We start from the raw sequence: 21,161 nt of genomic DNA, 5'->3' as shown, positions 1-21,161 counted from the left end.
GTATAGATATCCCAATTGGGATTAATAAAATCAATTTTTCCTTTTTAATACGACTTATTTCTTTAAGGATGGGAGTTAGAGGTGGCCAACTTGTCGTGCTTGGCCGCTGCGAGCCGTGCCTGATGGTGGCTCGTGTCGTGCCGTGTCGGGCCACCTGTAGCACACCCTAGCCCACGGCACGACACGACTCACGTGCCTGATGTGATGTGCCGTGCCGGACACTGGGCCACCCATAATATTTTTAATTTTTTTATAATTTTTTTTGAACAACTTATAAAATGGATATACTATTTAAATAATTTTATTAATTTATGTTATGTTTTTTTTTATTATTATATTATTATTGTTCTTATTATTTTTATAGTTATATATTATTATTTATGTTATTTTATGGTCGTGTCCGGCAGTGCTTGATGTCCGTACTGGCGGGCCAAATTACCGTGCTTTCAGCGGGTTCGTGCCGTGCTCGTGTTGGATTCTTGAAATTGTGTTCACGGCACGACCCAATATCACTTGCATTTAATCATTCTTCATTACGGAAATATTAAGAACAATACTATAGTACTCCTTTCGTTTTTTTTATTTGCATTAATTTGGATTGCACAAGGTTTTAAAAAGAGTAATATAATATTTTAAGTGGATGAATAAATTATTATAATTAAAGTAAGATAGAGAGCATAAAAGATGAAGTATGTGAGAGAGGATGCCAAAGTCTACGACTAGAAATACCAAATAAATAAACCCATACTTTTCCTTTACTATAACAAAGTCTACGACTAGGAATGTACACAATAATATTCACTAATGAAAAACAAATTAAAAATTGAACAAATTGCAAAGTACTGTATTTTTTTCATACTTGTATTACTATGCCGTATTTACATAGTCAATATACTGAAATTTGATGGTCTCCAAAAGTATGCCATGAAATGTATGAAATGACAGTTCTACCCTCAACAAAAACGGGTCTCGGCCACGTGTCAAGCAGGTCACGTTCATTGACCAAAGCTCGAGGTATGAACACCACGACTCTCTGACAACTTCCGCCGAATGTTTTCAAAATTCCAACGACTTTTTTAATTTTATGCGCCGTCGCGTGTACGTCACGTGCCCTTAAATCTCGCCCCAATTTTTCCCACTCACTTGAAAAAATTGATTCTCTCTAAAATCAGGAAAATGATGAATGAGGTTTTGAATACCGTCAATTAGTCACCTCAGTGTTATGGCCTAACCCGACTCGATATCCAACTCGCAACAACTCGACCCGGCACCAGAAGGCGAGGGGAGCGGAGACCTTTTATCCCTACTCAATATCCTCTTCAATGACATTATCCGACTTGTTGGCGATCTAAAAACCGAACCCTGGGACCGACTCGGCCCCGGCTCGTCCGAGTTAGACCCTTGAAAACAAAAACTCTGTGTCCTCCTCGGCACCTCAATTGACACCCCCACCAAATCCAACCCCTTCCTCCTCCCCGCAAACGACGACGATCCCGTAGTTAATACGTCCGACTCACCGTGACTCGGACCTAAATTGGTTCTTGATTCGGGTACATTAAAAGTCTGCGACAGCTCACCCAGCTCGATAACCACCTCATCGCCTTCCACAGTAGGCGGTGGTGGCGGAACATCGTCAGCGTCGACGGGGGAGCGGCAAAGGGGACACGTGGAGTGAGAATGGAACCACATGTCAATACACTCAACATGAAAACAGTGTTTACATTTAGGCAATAAACGCCCTTTTTCTCTCTCCTCAAATTCTGATAAACAAACAGCGCATTCCAGCACTTCCCCTTCAACAAGCTCAACCACCTTGTCCTTCCGAAACGTAAAAGTCGGTAATGATTTAAGCACAGCCGCGTCGAGCCCCTGTGATTGGGCGGGAGCAATGTCGGAAGGATTATCCGGCTCGATGTAGAGTACGAGTTGGGTACGACGACGAGCGCGACGGATCTGTCGCCGTCGCGCTCGTAATATATACCATCGGGCGTACACGTGAAGACATACCATTATTACAACCACGGCGAATAGAATCACGATTGCGCTTAGCATTATCCTGCCGCTGAGGGCGTATCCCTTCTGTTCGTGAGGGATATTGTAATCCTTACCAATATGATCCGCCATTTTTAGGAAAAATATTCAATTCAACAAATAAATTGTAATAAGTTATGAAGATTGTGAATAAAGAAGAGGAAGAAATACGAGTTTGAAGTTTAAATGAGTATTGAGAAAGAGGAAGGTTCAAGAAAGTTTCGGAAGTAGAAAAATGGAGTCAAGGGTAAATGCGGGGAAAAGGGAGGTATTGGGCGTCCACAAAGGGACGAGAGACGGCAGACGCCCAAGTTGACGCGGTTTTTTTTTTTTTTTTTTTTTGGTTAAAAAGATAGAAATTTAGAATTTAATGTTATTTTAAAAAGACAAAAAAAGGAGCCAACTTGGTTGTTGTTGTTGCTGACTATGAAATTAGGAGATAGACTCTGTCGTGAAAACTGATTTTTAATTTTAATTTTAATTTTATGAGTGTTTTTTGGATTTAGGAAATTACTTGGACATTGCAACTACGTAAGTTGTTGACTTGTTGGTAGAGCTGTCGGTTTCTGACCCGAACCTTTGAATCTGAGTGTTTCGAATTGATCCGAAAAGAAAATGAACTGTTTAAAACCCATTTTTTGGAAACAGAAAACTGACCTGACCCAATTTTTTCCAATCCGAAATTGAATTGAACCGAATTTGTGCGAACCGTTACTAACCTGATCCGTTATCAAGCCAAACCGTTACAACCCGAAACTGAAAGCAACCCAAACTGATTACATCTAAACCCGATAATAACCCGACCCATTTTAAACCGAAAACCGTTAAAACCCGATAAAAACCCGATAAACCTAAATCGTTCCAACCTGTAACCCGTTGTGACCGAACCATTTATAATCTGTAACCCGTTGTGACCGAACCGTTTACGACCCGTAACCCGTTGAGACCAAACCTTTTAAATCCCGTAACCCGTCATGACTGAGTCGTGTACAACATGTAACCCAATATGTTTATGATTTAATCCGTTTCAACTCACTACTCGATAAACCAAACTTATTTATGACTTGACTTTATTATAACATGACCAGTTCCTACCCGTTATCTGACTAATTCGACTCGATAATCATTCGACTCAATTTTAACCCGATATGATTTGAACTGAAACCTGCTTTAAATTGGGTAAACTCGTTTTCAAACCAACCAAGTTCAATCTAAACCGATTATAACCTAAAACGATAATAATAGGACCCGATTTCACCCAATCTGTTTTGAACCAAAACCCATTTTCTAACCGACCCAGTTTAACCCAAACTGATCATGACCCGAACCAATTACGACCCGTCCTGATTAAGACCTGAACTGTTTTAACCAAAACCCACTTTAAACGGGCTAAACCTATTTTCAAACTGACCTAGTTCAACCCAAATTGATTATGACCCGAAGTGACTAGAACCTAACCCAATAAGGACCCGATCCGAATAAAAACTGCAATTAAAAAAACCAAACCAACTGACCCGATAATTTTCAAAACCAACCCAAACCGACCCGCTAATTATTTCAACCCGTTATAAACCGACCCGTTATAATTCGAAATTGATAAACTCAACCTAAACCCGAACTGTTTACCCGAATTGACACCCCTAGTTGTTGGTGAAGTCATTGATTTACTTGTAGGAGTCAGTCCTAGGACGAAACTAACTAGTTGCTCAATAATAAGTACAAGACGTGCGTTCCATTAACTTTTGGTTGGATTATATGGAGTAGTTTTATAGATGAGTGATGAATGTTTCATTATATCTGAATTATGGAGTGATATTTACGTACCAAACGTAATACAAGTATATATTGTTTACGTTAATATTCCTCTTAATCTTATCCTAAACCGAATGAATAATAAAATGATAAAGTTGAAAGACGCTTACTATATTAAGTGCGTGTATGTTTCGTATCGTATTATTTTACAGATCGTTTTGTGTGTGACATCTCATAAAAGAACAAAGTAATCGTTATAACACTGACTAAATAACCCCTGTAATACTCACCGAGTAATTCCTATAACATTGACCAATTACCCTTATAATATTGGTGAAGTAACTCCTTTACTGACCAAGTAACTCTCATAATGGATGACCACATGGTGTGGCCAACCACATAAACCTTTCCCAAAAATTATTAACTTTCGAGTAGCCATTGGTATTTTTTCTATAGTTGGGGGGGGGGGGGAAGGGAATATTATTTATCTCTAAACAAATTCTTATATACGGTGTGGTAAGGTATCAAAGGGTTACTTTTAGCACTGTCAAAACAGTTTGACAGTTCGGTTTCGGTTCGGTTTGAAATCGGTTCGGTAGTTAATCGGGTCGGTTTGGAAACGGTTTAATTGTCTCACGGGTCGGTTTTGGTTCGGTTTAAATAGTTATCGGTTCGATTCGGTTTATTCTTAAGCGGTTTTAATTCGGTTCGGGTTGTAAACAGTCCGGGTAGTAAACAGTTCGGTGCAGGCGGGTTGCGGTTTGTTAACGGTGCGGTGTAAACGGTTTTTATCCAGGTTCAAACAGTTCGGGTTGGAAACGGTTTCGGGTCAGAAACAGTTCGGTTCTTTTTTGGTTCAGTTTATAACTGGTTCGAATCTTTTTCGGTTCAGTTTTTAATTGGTTCGGTTCTTTTTCGGTTCAGTTTATAACTGGTTCGGTTCTTTGATGGTTTAACCACTTTAACGTTATTCATATCGGTTCCATTTCAAGTTTACTAAATTACTGTTCGGGTCGGTTTTCGATTTCAAAAAATAAATTGTTTATCGAGTTGTTTGGATTCGGGTAGTTAATTGGTTTTGGTTTGAAATTTGATAGTACTTGCTAACCTTTTGCGTTCACAAGTTTTATATAAAGTCGGCAAGTCGCGAATCATTTCTTATTTAGGCATCATATTATAAACAAATTCTCATTGATTTTATAAATACATATTATGTTCTGTTTCAAGTTTAGTCATACTGATTTTACTAGTTTATTACGAAGTAGATTATAAGAGTTAGTGTATTAATGTATTATTGTTTTACAATTAGGTTATTATATGCTTCTTATTTAATCATTTATATACTACGCATAGTATCATAATCATTTGGCTTTGCTATTGTCAAAAAAAAAATAAAATAGTATCATAATCATGATTTGATGAGTTCTTGACTTCTTGTGAAATGAAAATTTGCAATTTGGTAATTCGATACTTGATTAGTCAACAAGACTGATAATTATGACTCATTTATCATTATATATTTTCATGAAATTATGAAGATATTACAAAGTGCTTTGATTTGTATAATGGAAGAAAACACTAATGATTAATTAACAAGGTAATATTGATTAGTTCAATCGATCATATGTACACATTATTAACACATGGCATCTAACCATCTCATAGTTAAATATTCGTATCATCGTTATTCGTATGTATTAGTACAAAGTTATAGACTCATTAGTGATCTTTTTAAATTTATCTATTTATACATTTTATTAATATAACGTTTTTATAATTTTTACGTGTATGAAAATAAAGATATACTAGTAGATGTTTTAATACGTGTCTTGGGCACTGATCCCGATCAAATGGGGTAAAAAAATACTAAAGAATTGAGGGAATAATATTTTTGTAGATGAATGTACAACACACAAACACACACGGATCCCCACTCTCAACCATAGATTAAAAAATCAATGGTTAGATTCTTTCTCCCACAACACACACGGATCACCACTCTCAACCATAGATTAAAAAATCAATGGTTAGATTCTTTCTCCCACAACACACACGGATCACCACTCTCAACCATAGATTAAAAAATCAATGGTTAGATTCTTTCTCCCACAACACACACAGATCACCAATCTAAACCATAGATTAAACAATCAATGGTTAGATTTACATGAAACCCTTTTGAAACCCAATTTGGAATTAGGGTTATCACTTATCAATCTTCCTCTCTCTCTCTCTCTCTCTCTTCCTCTCTTGCTGTTCCTCTCTCTCTCTCTCCTCTCTCTAATTCTACTTCATTTCTTGTGTATTCTTTGACAGACAAAGCGAATTTCTTGATTTCTTCTAGTTTTGAAACCCCCAAAATCATTATAGTTTTGCCGTCGACCACAATCATCCCTCATTCCCTTTCTCACATAGTCAAATGACGTCCGACAGATATCCTACCGCAACGGCAAGCCGGTGACTGCGCGAGTACAAGATCTCGCCGCAAACAAGCACATGACGATGACTGCAAGTTGTAGTGTTAATTTAGATGTTTTCATGGTTTGAGATGGGTCTAGTTTAGCTATGAGTTTTAAGGAAAATGTTCATTATTAATTGTTAATGTGGTTTTCCTATGATAAAGTATGATAAAATATTACAAGATCCTTCATTTTTTTGGATTTTTGGATTATATGGCTTTGTAATTGTTGCTGGTCTGCCTGTTAGTATTATTTTTATAATTTTGTTTTAATTAATTATAATCTTGGTAGAATGGATTTAATAAAATTGGGTACCCCATGTACCCGATTTTCTCGGGTCGGGACATGGGCCGACTTTTGAACTACCCGAAAAAGCGGGTACTTGGATTTGAACACCCCTACGCCCTACCTGAGGCTTGTTTTACTCTTGTTTGTGAACACTGATTAACCTTAAGACCTTAATGAATGATTTGCCTTGCTATTTTAAAAAAAATATTCTAATATTTAATCCATTTAATTATATTCCCGTCAAAAAAAAAAATCCATTTAATTATATAAAAAAGTTTGTAAATTGTTCGATTTAGAAGCGATTAGGTTCATAAACGGTTCGGTTTATAACCAGTTCGGTTTACAATCAGTTTGGTTTTTAAATGGTTCGGTGCAAACGGGTAGCAGTTTGCTAACGGTCCGGTGTAAACGGTTTTTTTGCCAGTTTAAACGGTTTCGGGTTGGAATCGGTTTCGGGTTAGATACAGTTCGGTTCTTTTTCGGTTCGGTTTTCTTTCAGTTCGGTTTATATTTGGTTTGGTTTGTTAACGGGTTCGGTTCTTATACGGTTTAACATTATTCGGGTCGATTCGGTTTCGGGTTTACTAAAATACGGTTCGGGTCGGTTTTCGGTTTCAAAAAAATCGGTTTTTAATCGGTTCGGTTCTCATTTGGGTCGGTCGGTTTCGGGCAGTTAAACGGTTTCGGTTTGAAATTTGACAGCACTAGTTACTTTGTTAGTGTTATATAGGGGTTACGCGGTCAACAAGGCTAGGGTAACTTCGTTAGTATTATAGGAGTTACTCAGTCAGTGATAAAAGGGTTACTTCGTTAGTGTTATAAAGGTTACTCGGTCAATGATAAAAGGGTTATTTCTTCATTGTTATAGGGGTTACTCGGTCAGTGATACAAGGGTTACTTCATCAACGTTATATGAGTTACTTGGTCAATGTTAAAGAAATTACTCGATCAGTATTATAAGGGTTATTCGATCAATGTTATAAAAATACTTTATTTTTTATACTAGCCGCACACAAGACGAGTTTGATAGTTTTTACTCACTTTTTGATAAAAATTACCTCCACCATAAAACACTACCCTATTGGACATCCATCGTCTAACACTAAGGTTTTCTATCAAGCTGTGGTTTACATAATATTTACATCTCAATAATTATTCAAGATGGATTGTTGGTTGATTGATATTATTTTTAACTTTAAGCTTTAGTATCCATTGATGAATTATTGAAATGATCATAGAAATGATTTTAGGAAGTATTAGAGTTGATTAATCGAACATGAATTATAAAGGTTATTTACTTGGCGCTAGATAAACTTACAAGAAAAAAAAAAAAACACTCCGTAGGTGATTGAGTTTTGTCGTAAACTATGAGTCTATGGAGTGATAAAGGGACTAGTCATACTTTTAATGTGTTTGATTTGTCATTTTTTGTTACATCAAGGTGTTTGATTTGTCGATTGTAATTGAATTTGTAATTTTGAGTTGTCAATTATGTTATGATTTGTCAAATTGATTCTTTTTTCTTTTGTAATCATTTACTCATGAGGGATATAGTAGTATGACTTCTCAAGATGACAATAATCTCTTAACTCTTCGTTTATATATCTATTTTTTTTTTTTTGAAGACTCGTGTATATATCTATTCGTTTCTTTTTATTGGTTATATTTTAACCATTTTACTTAAATAAAAAATTTCAAAAATAACCAATAAATAGAAATAAAGGAGTAGACATTAGTTTTCTTTCTACCGAAAAACTCCATTTGTTACTTAATTAGACCTTCCCAGCAACTTTACCAAAACGACTCGTACTATAGTATGTTCACACCTTTAGTATTGACTTGGGTGTCCTTCAATTCACCTCAAAAAATTTCACACAATGTGAAAATTTTCAATATATAAAGGAGGGCGTCCAATATATATAGGATCAATGAACAAATTGATATCAGGGATCAAAATCGGGGGTCAATTCCTAATTGTTGAATTTGAAAAAATTGTAGCTTAATCCACTACAGTCACTAACGAAGTATTTCGTCCGTTTTCGTTTTTTTATTGCAATAAGTTGCCTTCACAAAGATTAAGGGAGCATGCATAAGTAAGTGGTGTTAGCGAGGGAGTTAACGATTATAGAAAAGAGAAAGTGGGTGAATAATTCATCTAAAATTAAGATCGAGCATCTCTAATGGTTGCCTTTACCATATACTTTTCCCGTTCAAAATTATATTATACGTCTTGGGTATTTTAATTTTACTATTTACAATTTATAAACTCTACTTTGACTAATTTTTGTAATTTACAGATAGCAAAACATGGTCATATGAGATCTTGTTAGATTCATCTTGATGTGTATTTTCACAATATCAACTTTTTATAGTTTTTTTTACTTATCAATAATTAGAGAAATTTACAGATGAATATTTGCATTGACAAACATTATACTCCGTAAGTTTTTATTTAAGTGCCCTAATTACTATAAACGATCGTTTTCTATTAAAGTGCCCCATTACTATATATAGCAAGTTGTGTGATTATTATATAATTCTTGGTACAACAAGTAGGAGGGCTTCCAAAGGGAGGTTAGTGATGTATATGTAATAACATAACAACTGGTCCCTTTTTTTTTTTATTTATTTATTTTATTACTGGACTTTTATACAATACTATTGGGACTTTTTATAGTACTACTTGAACTTCCAATAATATTACTAACACTTTATATTATACCACTGATGACATTATTAGTACTACTAAAGGAAATACTTAACAATATCGTTTTATAATTAAGAGTAATAATCACTTGTTTTTCGATTAATGAATTTTAATGGTACTAGTTATCACAACTCTACTACTTATATATCTAAACAAATGAACTTTTTAGTTTAGGGAAATTGTTCTGTGTGCCCTTAAGGTTTTAAAAAATGCACCGTGTACCCCTGAAAACTTACAAATGCACTGTGTACCCCTGAGATTTGTAAGAACTTGCACTAAATACCCCTAGACTCATATAACAAATGATAATTTTGTTAAATTGAGACCCCATATAGGCTATAAGCATCAAATTCTATTAAATTGTTACAGTGTAACACTAGTATAATGCTAAACCATTTAATTATCAAGCAAACTTAATTGATAAATCAAATTCTAACACCTTAAAGTTTAGGATTTAGAATGATCGATGGAGTTCAAATTTTGATGTAATTTATGCTTTTAGGCGGTTTTACTTCATACATATAAAGTACTAAAATTGAGTTTGTGTTTAGGCATAATTTGTAACACCCTAGAAATTCCTTTCTTTAAAAACACCTGTTTTGCTCTGTTTAAAACTCGAAATAGGAAAATCTAAGACATTACTGCCACCGTGAAAACGGCTAAGGCAACTATCAAAGACACACAGCGGAAGACTCTCTTTGAAAATATTTAAAACGACTCAACTTAAAAAGTCAACCAACGAAAGTAAAGTCAAACCAAAGTAAACAAAGTCAACCTACAACTTGGAACAATTGTAAGACCTTAACAAAACTGAACCAAATAAGAATCTTTGCGTTAGTCTCACAAACAATAATATCATAAAATAATTAAAGCAATAAACATATCATAAACTTATGGAAACTAGCATGATTCGCTCTTCACTCATGCCCATCATGAATATGCTTCATCATCTGAAAAGCTTCTTTCTACTTGTTTCCACTACTCTCCATTAAAAATGGGTCATCATAGGGCCAAGGTAAAGACAAGGCCAACAAACACACAATCAACAAAGTTGAGTACATAAGCGTAGTTAAACACACTAACATGCTTTCATCTATCAACACACAACTTATCTCGTTGCACCTGTTTACAAACACACAACACACAACAAGACTTATCAACTAAGTAACTAAATAATTTGTTTAGTATTGATTACGCATCGAACGTGTTTCCCCCTAACACCACAATAAATTGACCTTTGTGCCACGAGTAAAATCGTGACACAAGTTTGAAATTCCCGTGGCTATGTAATTTAGCCACAAGAATTTCGTAATTTACTCCCGTGGCACAAGAGGCCGTGGGTAGGAATTTGCCACGGGAAAATGGATGCCGTGGCAAATTTAAAATTTTATGTCACGGGTATTCACGTAGCAAACAAATTCATGTGCCACGAATAGTAACGTGGCTAACAAAGTACTTGCCACAAATTCTACGGTGGCTAATAAACATTATTGCCACAAATATTACCGTGGCTAATAAGCTTGTTTACCACAAATACTACCGTGGCTAGTAGACTCTGTTGCCATAGATTACCGTGGCTAATAACAATAGTAGAAGGAAAAAAAACAGGCACCGGTTCAAAATGGCTTAAAAGCACTGATATACACAAAAAACTTTAATATTTTCATTAGTAACTTGTAAATTTACATTTTCATCCCAAATGTTCAACGGACATAGTACATACATACACATAAAACTTAGATAATTCGTAGTTTCTTTAATAACTTATAATTTTACACTTTTCATCCTAATAAAATGAAGAAAAAAAATTATACAATTAGTCAATTTGAGTACACTAAAATTGGAGTAGCAGCAGAGAGCAGTAGCAGTGTTCCAGCAACTAGCAGTAGCAGCACCTAAATTAAAGTAGTGGCAAATTGGCAAATCATGGAGCATCTAAAACACCTTTCTCCGACCAGCACGCTACACAGCTTAAACTTCAATTTCAGCCAGCAATTGTTATGAAATTACGTCATGATATGTCCGAAATTCACTGTAATTTCAGAAGAAGAATATTTGCATATACTAAAATAAGTACTAGCCAATATAACAGAGTTTTGGTCAAGGAGGGGCATATATTACACTAAGAAAGAAAGTCCAAAGTACACTTCCATACAAAAAATAAAGATTAGTTAGATTACATAATTATAAGAGCCGCAACTAATGCTACATACCAAAAAGAAATAACCTTTTCATACCGAATATTCAACCCTGACCCGACTCAAATTAGAGTTTATACGTAGAAACACTAGAAACAATAGGGCAAGTATGATGCATTATATGATTTAATGATTAATCAAAATTAACATACTAATAATATGAATTACAACCTTCATTGACAAAATAGAACCCTTCACAAGACAAGAAACATATAACCAAGTTCAAAACGTTTCAGCACTATTAGCATATTAACACACTAATTGGCCACTATTGAAATCTCATACACTACCTTACTTGAATAAAAAAAAAAATAATAAATAAATAAAAAATTGATATGAAAACTTGAAAGATCTAATTAATAAGAATAATTGAATATTTTATTAAACTTGGAAAAGTCCATGTCAGCACGATTACACCACTAAATTGAAGAACAAATAAAAAACCCTCTATTATTATTCAAATATGAGTAGTGTAGTTAGAGTAGATATTTTACTTTTTAGTTTATTATATAAGCATTCAAAGTTGGCCTTTTAGTAGACATGGATAGAAATTATGAATGCTCCTTTAGCTATTCAAGATCTATTACTTATTATGACCTTTCCTTCACGTTGTAAACTTAAATTATGTCTACATTAAACAATAATCAAAAAAATTCTAACTTATTAGAAGAGCTATAATAGATGTTCATGCTTCATATTGGTGAAAAAAGCACCACTTATATCCAACTTATCTTGCAGAATGTTTATCCCAATATCCCTAAGGAATCATATCCATTTTTAAAGATTGCCAAACATTCTCAAACGGCACAGTTAAATGTCTATCTTAGGAACACAAATCCAAAGACTACCAATCTAAAATTTCTATATCCAAGCTAAAAAATTGAACCAAAGACAATAAACTCACAAATGGAGAAAGGATGAAAGAAATATGATGTATGTAATTAAAATAGAGCCCTTTTTCCCTTTATATATAACAAAGGAAAAGCTAACAGAATTTCCCGCCACACCCGAAAGATAACCACTTTATAAACTCCCAATTGCCAACTAACAAATATGTCAACGACAGACATGTTATAAACAACCATTCAACCCAAATTAACAGACATTAACTTCATTCAAGGAATTCATTGAACACCTTGAGAGCACATAATTACAAGACATAAACAAAATAACATATTCAAGTTGCAAATGTACTCACCTTGGCACAAACATCGACAACCCGGCTGAGTTCTTCTCCAAATGCATCTTCATCTTTCAACAATGTCTTCTTTAATTCAATTTTGAACTTTCGAGTTTCTTGCAAAATCCCCAAAAAAAAATAGAAGAATAAAAAAAGAGCAAAAACATAAGATAAAATATAATTATAGCAATAATTTGTGCAATGTTATTATTATAGCTTTTGCAAATTCTGGAATTTGGTTACGATACACATAATTCCAAGGTGGGTTTGCCCTGAGAATTGAGGAGAGAGACTCTGAAGTGCAATATTGGCTTTTCAAGATATTATCAACTTTGAATGTTTATCTTTCCCACTCAAAAGTGCAGATTCAAAAATTTGCAATTCTGAATTCACAGAAATATCAACCATCACCATTTGATAATTGATTAAATCACACTCAGCACAGTATGACTATAAACAACTTTGATATAGTATACTACAATAATACACCCGTAAATAAATTCCAGTAGAAATTGATCATAAAAATGCAATATGAAGCCCATAAAACTCAAAGATTCAACAAATCATTGCACCAACAATATACACACTTCCATTTCCCTAAGTTGGTCAGCACTAAATTAAGATTAAACAAACTATACATTGGGCAGGAAGTGTTAAAGAATTTAATTGCAAATCAAGTATTAAAGAAAGTACAACAAGGAAGATGAACCAGTAGTTTTAAGTTGTGAAGGCTGAGATTTTGCTAGTAACTCTGTAACTGCCCTCTTCCTTGCAACTGCCCCCTCCTTGCTCCCCCTGCCTCAGCCCCCTGCTGCACCTTCCCCCTCACTCCTGCAATTGCCCCCTTGCTTTATTGATAGTAATTTAACTCGAGAAAACTAAACAACAGGACATGCAAATTGTTATTCGAAGATTGAACATATTATACACAAAAATTACAATCAAAGTAATTTCTTGTTGATAATATCGAATTAATTAAATGAAATCAGATTAGCTAACATATGAAATATTGAAAATAAAAGAACAAAAATCAGTTGATCCATACAAAAATTGAAGCACAAAATTGCAAAAATAAATCAAAATTGGAGAGCAATTCTACACAAGTGTTGCAACTAAAATCCTACTAAATTCAATTGCTACCACATACGTTTTAGAAAAATTAAATTAAATCACCATTGCTTCTTAGAATAAAACAATATTTACGAAAAACCGAATAATTAATAGATCTAACTTTGAAATGTTGTCAAGAACTGATCATGCAAACGTTGGTTGAATCTTGGAATTAAGGATCGTTCGAACGGTTTTGAATCTTCAGCAAATAAGGGGTCTAATTTTGAGGGGAATTTTGTGGTTTTTTCTTTACATTTTTTTTAAAATTGGGGGATAATGAAAGGGGTTAAACGCCTAATAATTTTGGGATTTTTTTTTGAACACTAATAATTTGGGATTTGTGTGTTGTTTTTGTTTTGATTTAATTAGCCGCCTAATTCGCAATTTAGCTTTTGTAAAAAATTTTATAGGGTAATGATATATGAACCTTTGAGATTCTCTTCAGTTATCATCATATCATTTTGCTGTAAGCAATAAAAAATGCTCTCTCTCAATGAAAAACCTGCGTCCATCCCCTCCCCTGCTTCGAATGAAGAGCAGGATCTCTTGACTAGATCAAATAAAAAGCACAAACGCAAAATCAATAACATAATTTTTGGTTCAAATGCTAATGACATTCATGATTCTGAAATGGCTGCTGTTGGTGTTCCTGCTCCAAAGGCTAATCCTTTACCCCAGGGGCTTCCAAATGGACACCAACCTCCCCTCCAATGGTCTTTTCGAGACATCATGCAAGGACAATCTTCCAAAGCTGCGGTAGAAAATGTCCTCCTTAGTGATGATGAAGACGATGATGTCTCAGATGATGACACTGCTCCGGAAGAGATTCTGAATGATCCCCGCTGCCCTGCTATCTTGTTGACTAAAGAAGAAAATAGAAGGATGAGAAAACCTTGGAAATATGCCCTTATCATCAAGATGTTTAGTGGGAGTATTGGGTACATGGGTCTTATGCGGAAACTGAAGAAAAAGTGGAATCTAAAAGGAGAACTAACCTTGACTGACATTGGTTGCAAGTTCTTCATTGCCCGTTTCAGTAATGCTGCAGATTATAATTTTGTCCTCACACAAGGTCCCTGGATGATTGATGACAATTACCTCACAATTAGGAAGTGGATGCCTAATTTCATCCCAGATGAAGCCCTTATCAAAGTCCTTACAGCATGGATTAGGATTCCTAATCTATCAGTTGAGTACTTCGACTCCTCTTTTCTGCAAAAAGTAGGCTCAAAAATTGGGAAGGTCTTAAGAGTTGATAAGACCACTGCTATGGCAGAGAGAGGTCAATTTACTAGACTAAGTGTGGAAATTGATCTTTCCAAACCCCTGTTGTCTAAGTTTTGGCTTAAGGGTAGGATTTGGAGAATTCAGTATGAAGGAATTAGGATGATCTGCTATCGGTGTGGAAAGATGGGTCACTCGGAAGATTCTTGTGTCTCTACTATTGCTGATCAGGAAGAAATGGCAGAGGATGTTCCAAATCCTCAAATTCCAAGGACTGTTGCTGCTCCTGCAAAACCTGAGGAACATGAAGCCTTTGGTTCATGGATGTTAGTTAAAAAACCTTCTAGGAGAAGACCTCCTAGATCAGATAAACCACCTCAGCCAGCTCAGCCAGCTAGCACCACTGCTGCTGGTGGTCAAGTCTCATCCAAGGATCAAGGGGTCAATCTTCATAAGTCAAAGGTCAACCAAACTAACAACGAGAATATCGGAATTAATTCCAGATTTTCGATTCTAGAAGATATTGCTCCCGAAATATTTGCAAATCCTGCTCCCCAAGATAACAATCAGCACTTCTCAAGGGATCAAATCTCGCCAATTGAGGATAATATGGAAACTGAATCTAGTAATTTTGATACTATCAATTTGAACGAAGATTCTCAAGTAAGAGCCGAGATTTTGGACCACCCTAATGAATTTAATTTAGGCAAGCAACCACTTAGGCTATACACGCAAAAAATCTCTAACCCAAAGCAGCTTAACAATAAGAAAGGTACTGGTATTGGACCGAAGCAAGTACTTAAGGAGAAAAACAGCCCAATTGTTAAGCCCATTGTCAAGCCAGTGCAAGCCGTCCCTTTTCAGGGTAAAGAGAATTTCAACTCCATCACTTTAAGCGTTGATGCTACTCCAATCCTGCAGCCTTTGAACCAAGTTCTCCAGAAGCAATCAGAGGATGGACTTACCCCTTCAGTCGTCCATGTTTCACCAACCTTTGAATGTGAACCCTTTGATTGTTCCAACGGACAAGATCCTATGTGTAGGACAACCTATGGAGACACCATACTTGGTGAAAGCGATCCCCCTGACCCATGTATTGGAGGTCAATATGGTGACTCACTTCGAGCCAACTCCGGAGCCGCCAGAACTGGTGATAACGATGAAATTGCCCAATGAGGTTTTCCGCCTCTTGCAATTAATCAACCATTCTTTCATGACTATGTATCCTCATGCTAAAGCCCCTTTGTTTGACAATATTATGAATTTAGATCCAATTAGTTCTCCTATTTCCTGTATGGTGTGGAACGTCCAAGGAGCGGGTAGTCGTTCCTTTACTGCAGGGCTGAAAGAAATTATTCGTATCAACCAGCCGAATGTTTTAGCCTTAGTTGAGACCCATATGGGAGGAACTCAAGCTCAGAAAATTGCAAATATTCTGAATTACAGGGGTCATACTCGTGTCGATGCCCAAGGATTTAGTGGTGGTATTTGGATATATTGGAAACTGGAATTGGTCTCTGTAGAACCAATATACAAGCATAATCAATATATTACAATGGACATTAGGAGAGTTGGTGGCCAACCTTGGTTCTTTACGACAGTTTATGCTAGCCCAGACCCGACTCGGCGCAAGGATTTATGGAAGGAATTAAAGGACTTTGCTACTACCCACAAGAAACCTTGGATGATTGCAGGGGATTTTAACGACACTCGTTTCACTAGTGAACGCAATAGTTCATGTCCAGAAACTTCCAGACGTTCTGCCCTGTTCAATGAGTGGGTTCAAGAGCTAAATTTGCTTGAACTTGAGTTTGTAGGTGCCTCTCATACCTGGTCAAGAGGACTGACCCCCGAGACTTGGAAGTGTGCTCGTCTCGACAGGGCCTTCTGCAATAGCGAGTGGGCTTTATCCTTCCAGCACGCCAAGGTTAAGCATCTACCAGCAGTTGTATCTGATCACTGCCCAATTTTCATAGACCCTAATGGCTTTGTTCCTCTACATTCAATGAACAAACCATTTAGATTTCAGGCTACATGGTTATCTCACGAAAAATTCCAGGAATTCCTCTCGGAAAAATGGTCTAATTCTGATCCTCTTATTCCAACTTTATCCAAGTTGGCTGATGCTTTGCAAAATTGGAACAAGGAGGTATACCATAATATTATCCGCAAAAAACGATCTCTTTTGGCTCGAATTTCTGGTGTTCAAAAATCCATGTCGCTGCAGCCTCATCGTGGTCTTATTAAATTGGAGGCTTCCTTGAGAAGGGAGTTGGATGAGGTGCTTGAAGAGGAAGAGCTGTATTGGTATCAAAAGGCGAGAGTAGATTGGATCAAGAACGGTGATCGTAACACTACTTTCTTCCAATTGAGTACTATTATTCGTTGCTAGAAAAATAAAATTGGTGCGTTAAAAAATGATCAAGGGGGTTGGATCTCTAACCCGGATGAAGTCAAGGATAGTGTTGTTAAATATTTCTCTTCTCTTTTTACGGAAGAAGGGGAGAGTGATTCCTCTAATATCCCCAATGATATTTTTCCAGAACTCTCGTCGAAGGACTGGAACTCTCTGTCGAGACCCTACTTGAACATCGAGATTGAAGAGGTTATTCATCATATGAGGTCCCTCAAAGCTCCGGGCCCGGATGGATTTCAAGCTCTTTTCTACCAAAAGAATTGGGAGCTTGTCAAAGGGAAGGTGTGTCTGGCAGTGTTAGATATTCTCAATGGCAAGGGGTTACATGAGCATTTAAATGACACTCACATTGTTCTAATCCCAAAGGTTGACAGCCCGGAAGGTCCCTCTCAATTCCGTCCTATTGGGTTATGCAATGTAGCCTATAAGATTGTGACGAAAGTTATTGTCAATCGTATCAAACCTATCCTTCCTGTGCATATCTCAAATACACAAGGAAGCTTTGTCCCGGGTCGTCAAATAACGGACAACATTGTTATTTTTCAAGAAGTTATTCACACGATGAAAAAGAAGCAAGGTGGGAAAGGTTTTATGGCTTTGAAGATTGACTTCGAAAAAGCCTATGATCGACTTCGTTGGAGTTTTATTTGTGATACTCTTATGCAAATGCACCTCCCGTACTTGCTTATTGAAGTCATCATGGAATGTGTCTCTTCGGCTTCTATGAAAGTCTTGTGGAACGGTGAACCAACTCAAAGCTTCACCCCTTCTCGTGGCATAAGGCAAGGAGATCCTCTTTCTCCTTGCCTATTTGTGATGTGTATGGAGAGATTATATCAAACTATTGAGGAAGCAATCATTCTCAATCGATGGAAACCTATTAGAGCAAGTCGAAATGGACTTTTACTCTCCAATTTATTTTTTGCTGATGATGTGATTCTTTTTGCGGAAGCGGACATAGATCAAGCAATGGTTGTGCGTGACTGCTTGGAGAGGTTTTGTAAAGCCTCTGGACAAAAAATTAGTCTTTCCAAATCGAGGGTATATTTTTCTAGTAATATTCAGCAAGATCTTCAAGACAGTATTGCTTCGGTGTTGGGCATGGAGGCTACTACAGACCTGGGTTTTTATCTTGGCATGCCAACTATCTCTAGCCGTGTTACGAGGGACACCTTTAGCCACCTCTGCGAGAAAATTGATAGGCGTTTATCTGGTTGGAAGACTAAGTATTTATCCCTTGCGGGCAGAGTTACATTAGCAAAGTCTACACTTTCTTCGATGGCGTATTACTCTATGCAAACGGCTAAGATTCCAAAGACGGTTTGTGATGACATTGATAGGAAAACAAGGAGATTCATTTGGGGTGGTGACGATGAGCACAAACGTGTTCATCTCTTAGCCTGGGAGACTTTGCAGAAACCTATATCCCAAGGAGGTTTGGGTATTAGGTCTGCTAGCCAAGCTAACTCAGCATTCCTTGCGAAGCTTGGCCGGAGACTTCTTACTACCCCGAATGCCCTATGGTCACGCGTGCTTCAGGATAAATATTGCAAAGGGAGATGTGATTCGGATATGTTTGAACCGAAGCAGGGAATGTCTAATGTTTGGCGTGGTATCTCTGAGAATGCCAAATATTTGTGTGAAGGCCTGCGTGTTGCTATTGGTAATGGTACAAAGACCCTTTTCTGGGATCATAGATGGCTGTCTAACACTCCTCTTAGTGAGCTTACGATTCAGCCTATACCTGATGACATTCTTGGTGCCACAGTTGAAGAGATGTGGGATCGTGGTTCGGGTTGGAAGTGGGAGGTGTTTGCTCATGTGCTGGACCAGAGCACCCTGCACCTCATCCAAGCGCATGAAGTTTGTGACAATCCAGATGTTGAGGACTTGATTTATTGGGGTAATTCACCAAAGGGTAAGTTTACTATCAAATCGGCTCTTAAGATTATTCGTAAAGAGTCAACTGTGATTAATGAAGACATGTGGAACCTTGTTTGGAAGGCTCCGGTTCAACAACGAATTAGAACCTTTATGTGGTTAACTTGCCATGATCGTCTTATGGGCAATCTTAATAGATTCAAGCGGAAGCTGACCACTAATCCCACTTGTTTTGTGTGTGGCAAAGATGATGAATCGAGTTTACACATTTTAAGAGATTGCGCCTATGCTAAAAGTATCTGGAATCGTATTGGAGGGAGAAGTAACTCCCCTGCCTTTTTCCAGAGTGATCTGAAAAATTGGATTACTCAAAACTTGGAGGATTCTAATGCTGTTGATGAGGATAAATGGCCTACTTTCTTTGCAATCACTCTTTGGTGGCTATGGCGTTGGAGGAACATTAATGTGTTTAGGAATGGTGAAGACATCCCAGTTGACATAGGTGCTTTTCTTCATGTGAGATTCAATGAGACTTGGCGTAGCTTCCATCCAGAAGGTGATCAAATGCAAGGGTCTGCCTGTGCAAGGATAGAGAGATGCATAGCCTGGACTGCTCCACCCTCAGGCTGGTATGTCTTGAATACAGATGGAGCTGCTAAGGGTTCTCCAGGTCCTGTTGGTGGGGGTGCAATCATCAGGGATCATCTTGGGAATTTTATCTCAGCGTTTTCAGCAAACTATGGTAGCTGCATAGCTTATCGTGCTGAAGTGATGGCTCTTACTCGTGGTCTTAAGCTAGCACGTAATCTCCAGATTAGCAAACTTATAGTCCAGCTAGACAACTTAGCTTGTGTTCAAGCCATGAATTCTGATGACCAAGGAGGAGGTGAGTGTGCTCACCTTATCAATTTCTGCCACAGTTTGTTAAATAAGGATGATTGGGAAGTTAGAGTGGTTCATGTTTTCCGTGAAGGCAACAGGGCTGCTCACTGGCTTGCTAATCAAGGGGTGGCTCATTCGTCTTCTAGTCTTCGTATTCTAGGTAGTGCTCCTTTGGAGCTTCGTAGGATTCTTAGTGAGGATGTTCAAGGTGTTGGTTTCCCACGCCTTGTTCCTCCTTGATAGGCTAGCTGTTTTATTGTTGTTTTCTTTTTATTTTCGTTTGGCTGTTAGCTTCATATGCAAAAAAAAAAAAAAAATATATGAACCTTTGAGGCTATCACAAATTTTTATATGTGATTACTTATTTTGGAGTTACTTATTTTGGGGTTACTTGTTACAAAATTAACATAGTGAGCATATGTCCTTTTTAATTTATTTTATATATTTAGAATTTACGATTAGTTATGCAGCCCGTCTTGTGTGCTACTGACCAAACCATAAGGCCCGTTGTAAAAAAAAAACAAAGTAAGCCCTATAATACCAACCGAGTAACCCCTCTAACACTAACCGACCAACATATTACTGACGAAATAACCCTTGTAACACCGACCAAGTGCAGTATGACTAGCCATGTATAAAAATTTGTGAAAATAATTAATTTGTAATTGTGAAAATATAATACGATTATAGTAGTACATAAATCAAATTCCCATCAATGAAAAAAATTCCCATCAATTTTTATTGTATAATTTTCCGTACTACTCATCAACTCTATTATAATTATAAATTGATTAAAAATACTACTAATTGTAAACAGGTTGGAATTTTTATATAAAACTGTTATATGTAATATGTATCTCATGATTAAAACTAATTGTATATTTAGGTGATGAGTCTATTTTATATATGTTTTTATTCCCCATCTCACGGTCATATTTGTGCTTATTTGAGCTCTGCGGAGCTATTTTTATTACTAATATACATTTTCTAGTGTTTTTGTAGATTTGGTATTATTTTGCTGGAATTTACAGAA

At 36.6% G+C, this 21,161-nt stretch overlaps 2 protein-coding genes across 2 annotated transcripts; one reads left to right on the top strand and one right to left on the bottom strand.

Moving 5' to 3' along the window:
- Positions 1 to 694: 694 nt before the first annotated feature.
- LOC145582132 (RING-H2 finger protein ATL64-like) lies at positions 695 to 2,367 on the bottom strand. Its single transcript, XM_081639152.1, has one exon. It carries the CDS (start codon positions 2,122 to 2,124, stop codon positions 1,228 to 1,230), a length of 897 nt encoding a protein of 298 aa, XP_081495278.1. The 5' UTR covers positions 2,125 to 2,367; the 3' UTR covers positions 695 to 1,227.
- Positions 2,368 to 16,168: 13,801 nt separating this feature from the next.
- Positions 16,169 to 20,368, top strand: LOC145581047 (uncharacterized). The gene is made up of 2 exons (XM_081638118.1): positions 16,169 to 17,291; positions 17,493 to 20,368. The coding sequence occupies exons 1-2, from the start codon at positions 16,169 to 16,171 to the stop codon at positions 20,366 to 20,368; spliced, it is 3,999 nt and encodes a 1,332-aa protein (XP_081494244.1).
- Positions 20,369 to 21,161: the final 793 nt, after the last annotated feature.

This window comes from Chenopodium album, chromosome 15 (assembly GCF_948465745.1).
Source record: "Chenopodium album chromosome 15, dcCheAlbu1.1, whole genome shotgun sequence".
In the NCBI taxonomy this organism is placed as follows: domain Eukaryota; kingdom Viridiplantae; phylum Streptophyta; class Magnoliopsida; order Caryophyllales; family Amaranthaceae; genus Chenopodium; species Chenopodium album.
The sequence above is the reverse complement of the archived record's forward strand: the minus strand, read 5'-3'. Positions and strand labels throughout refer to the sequence as shown.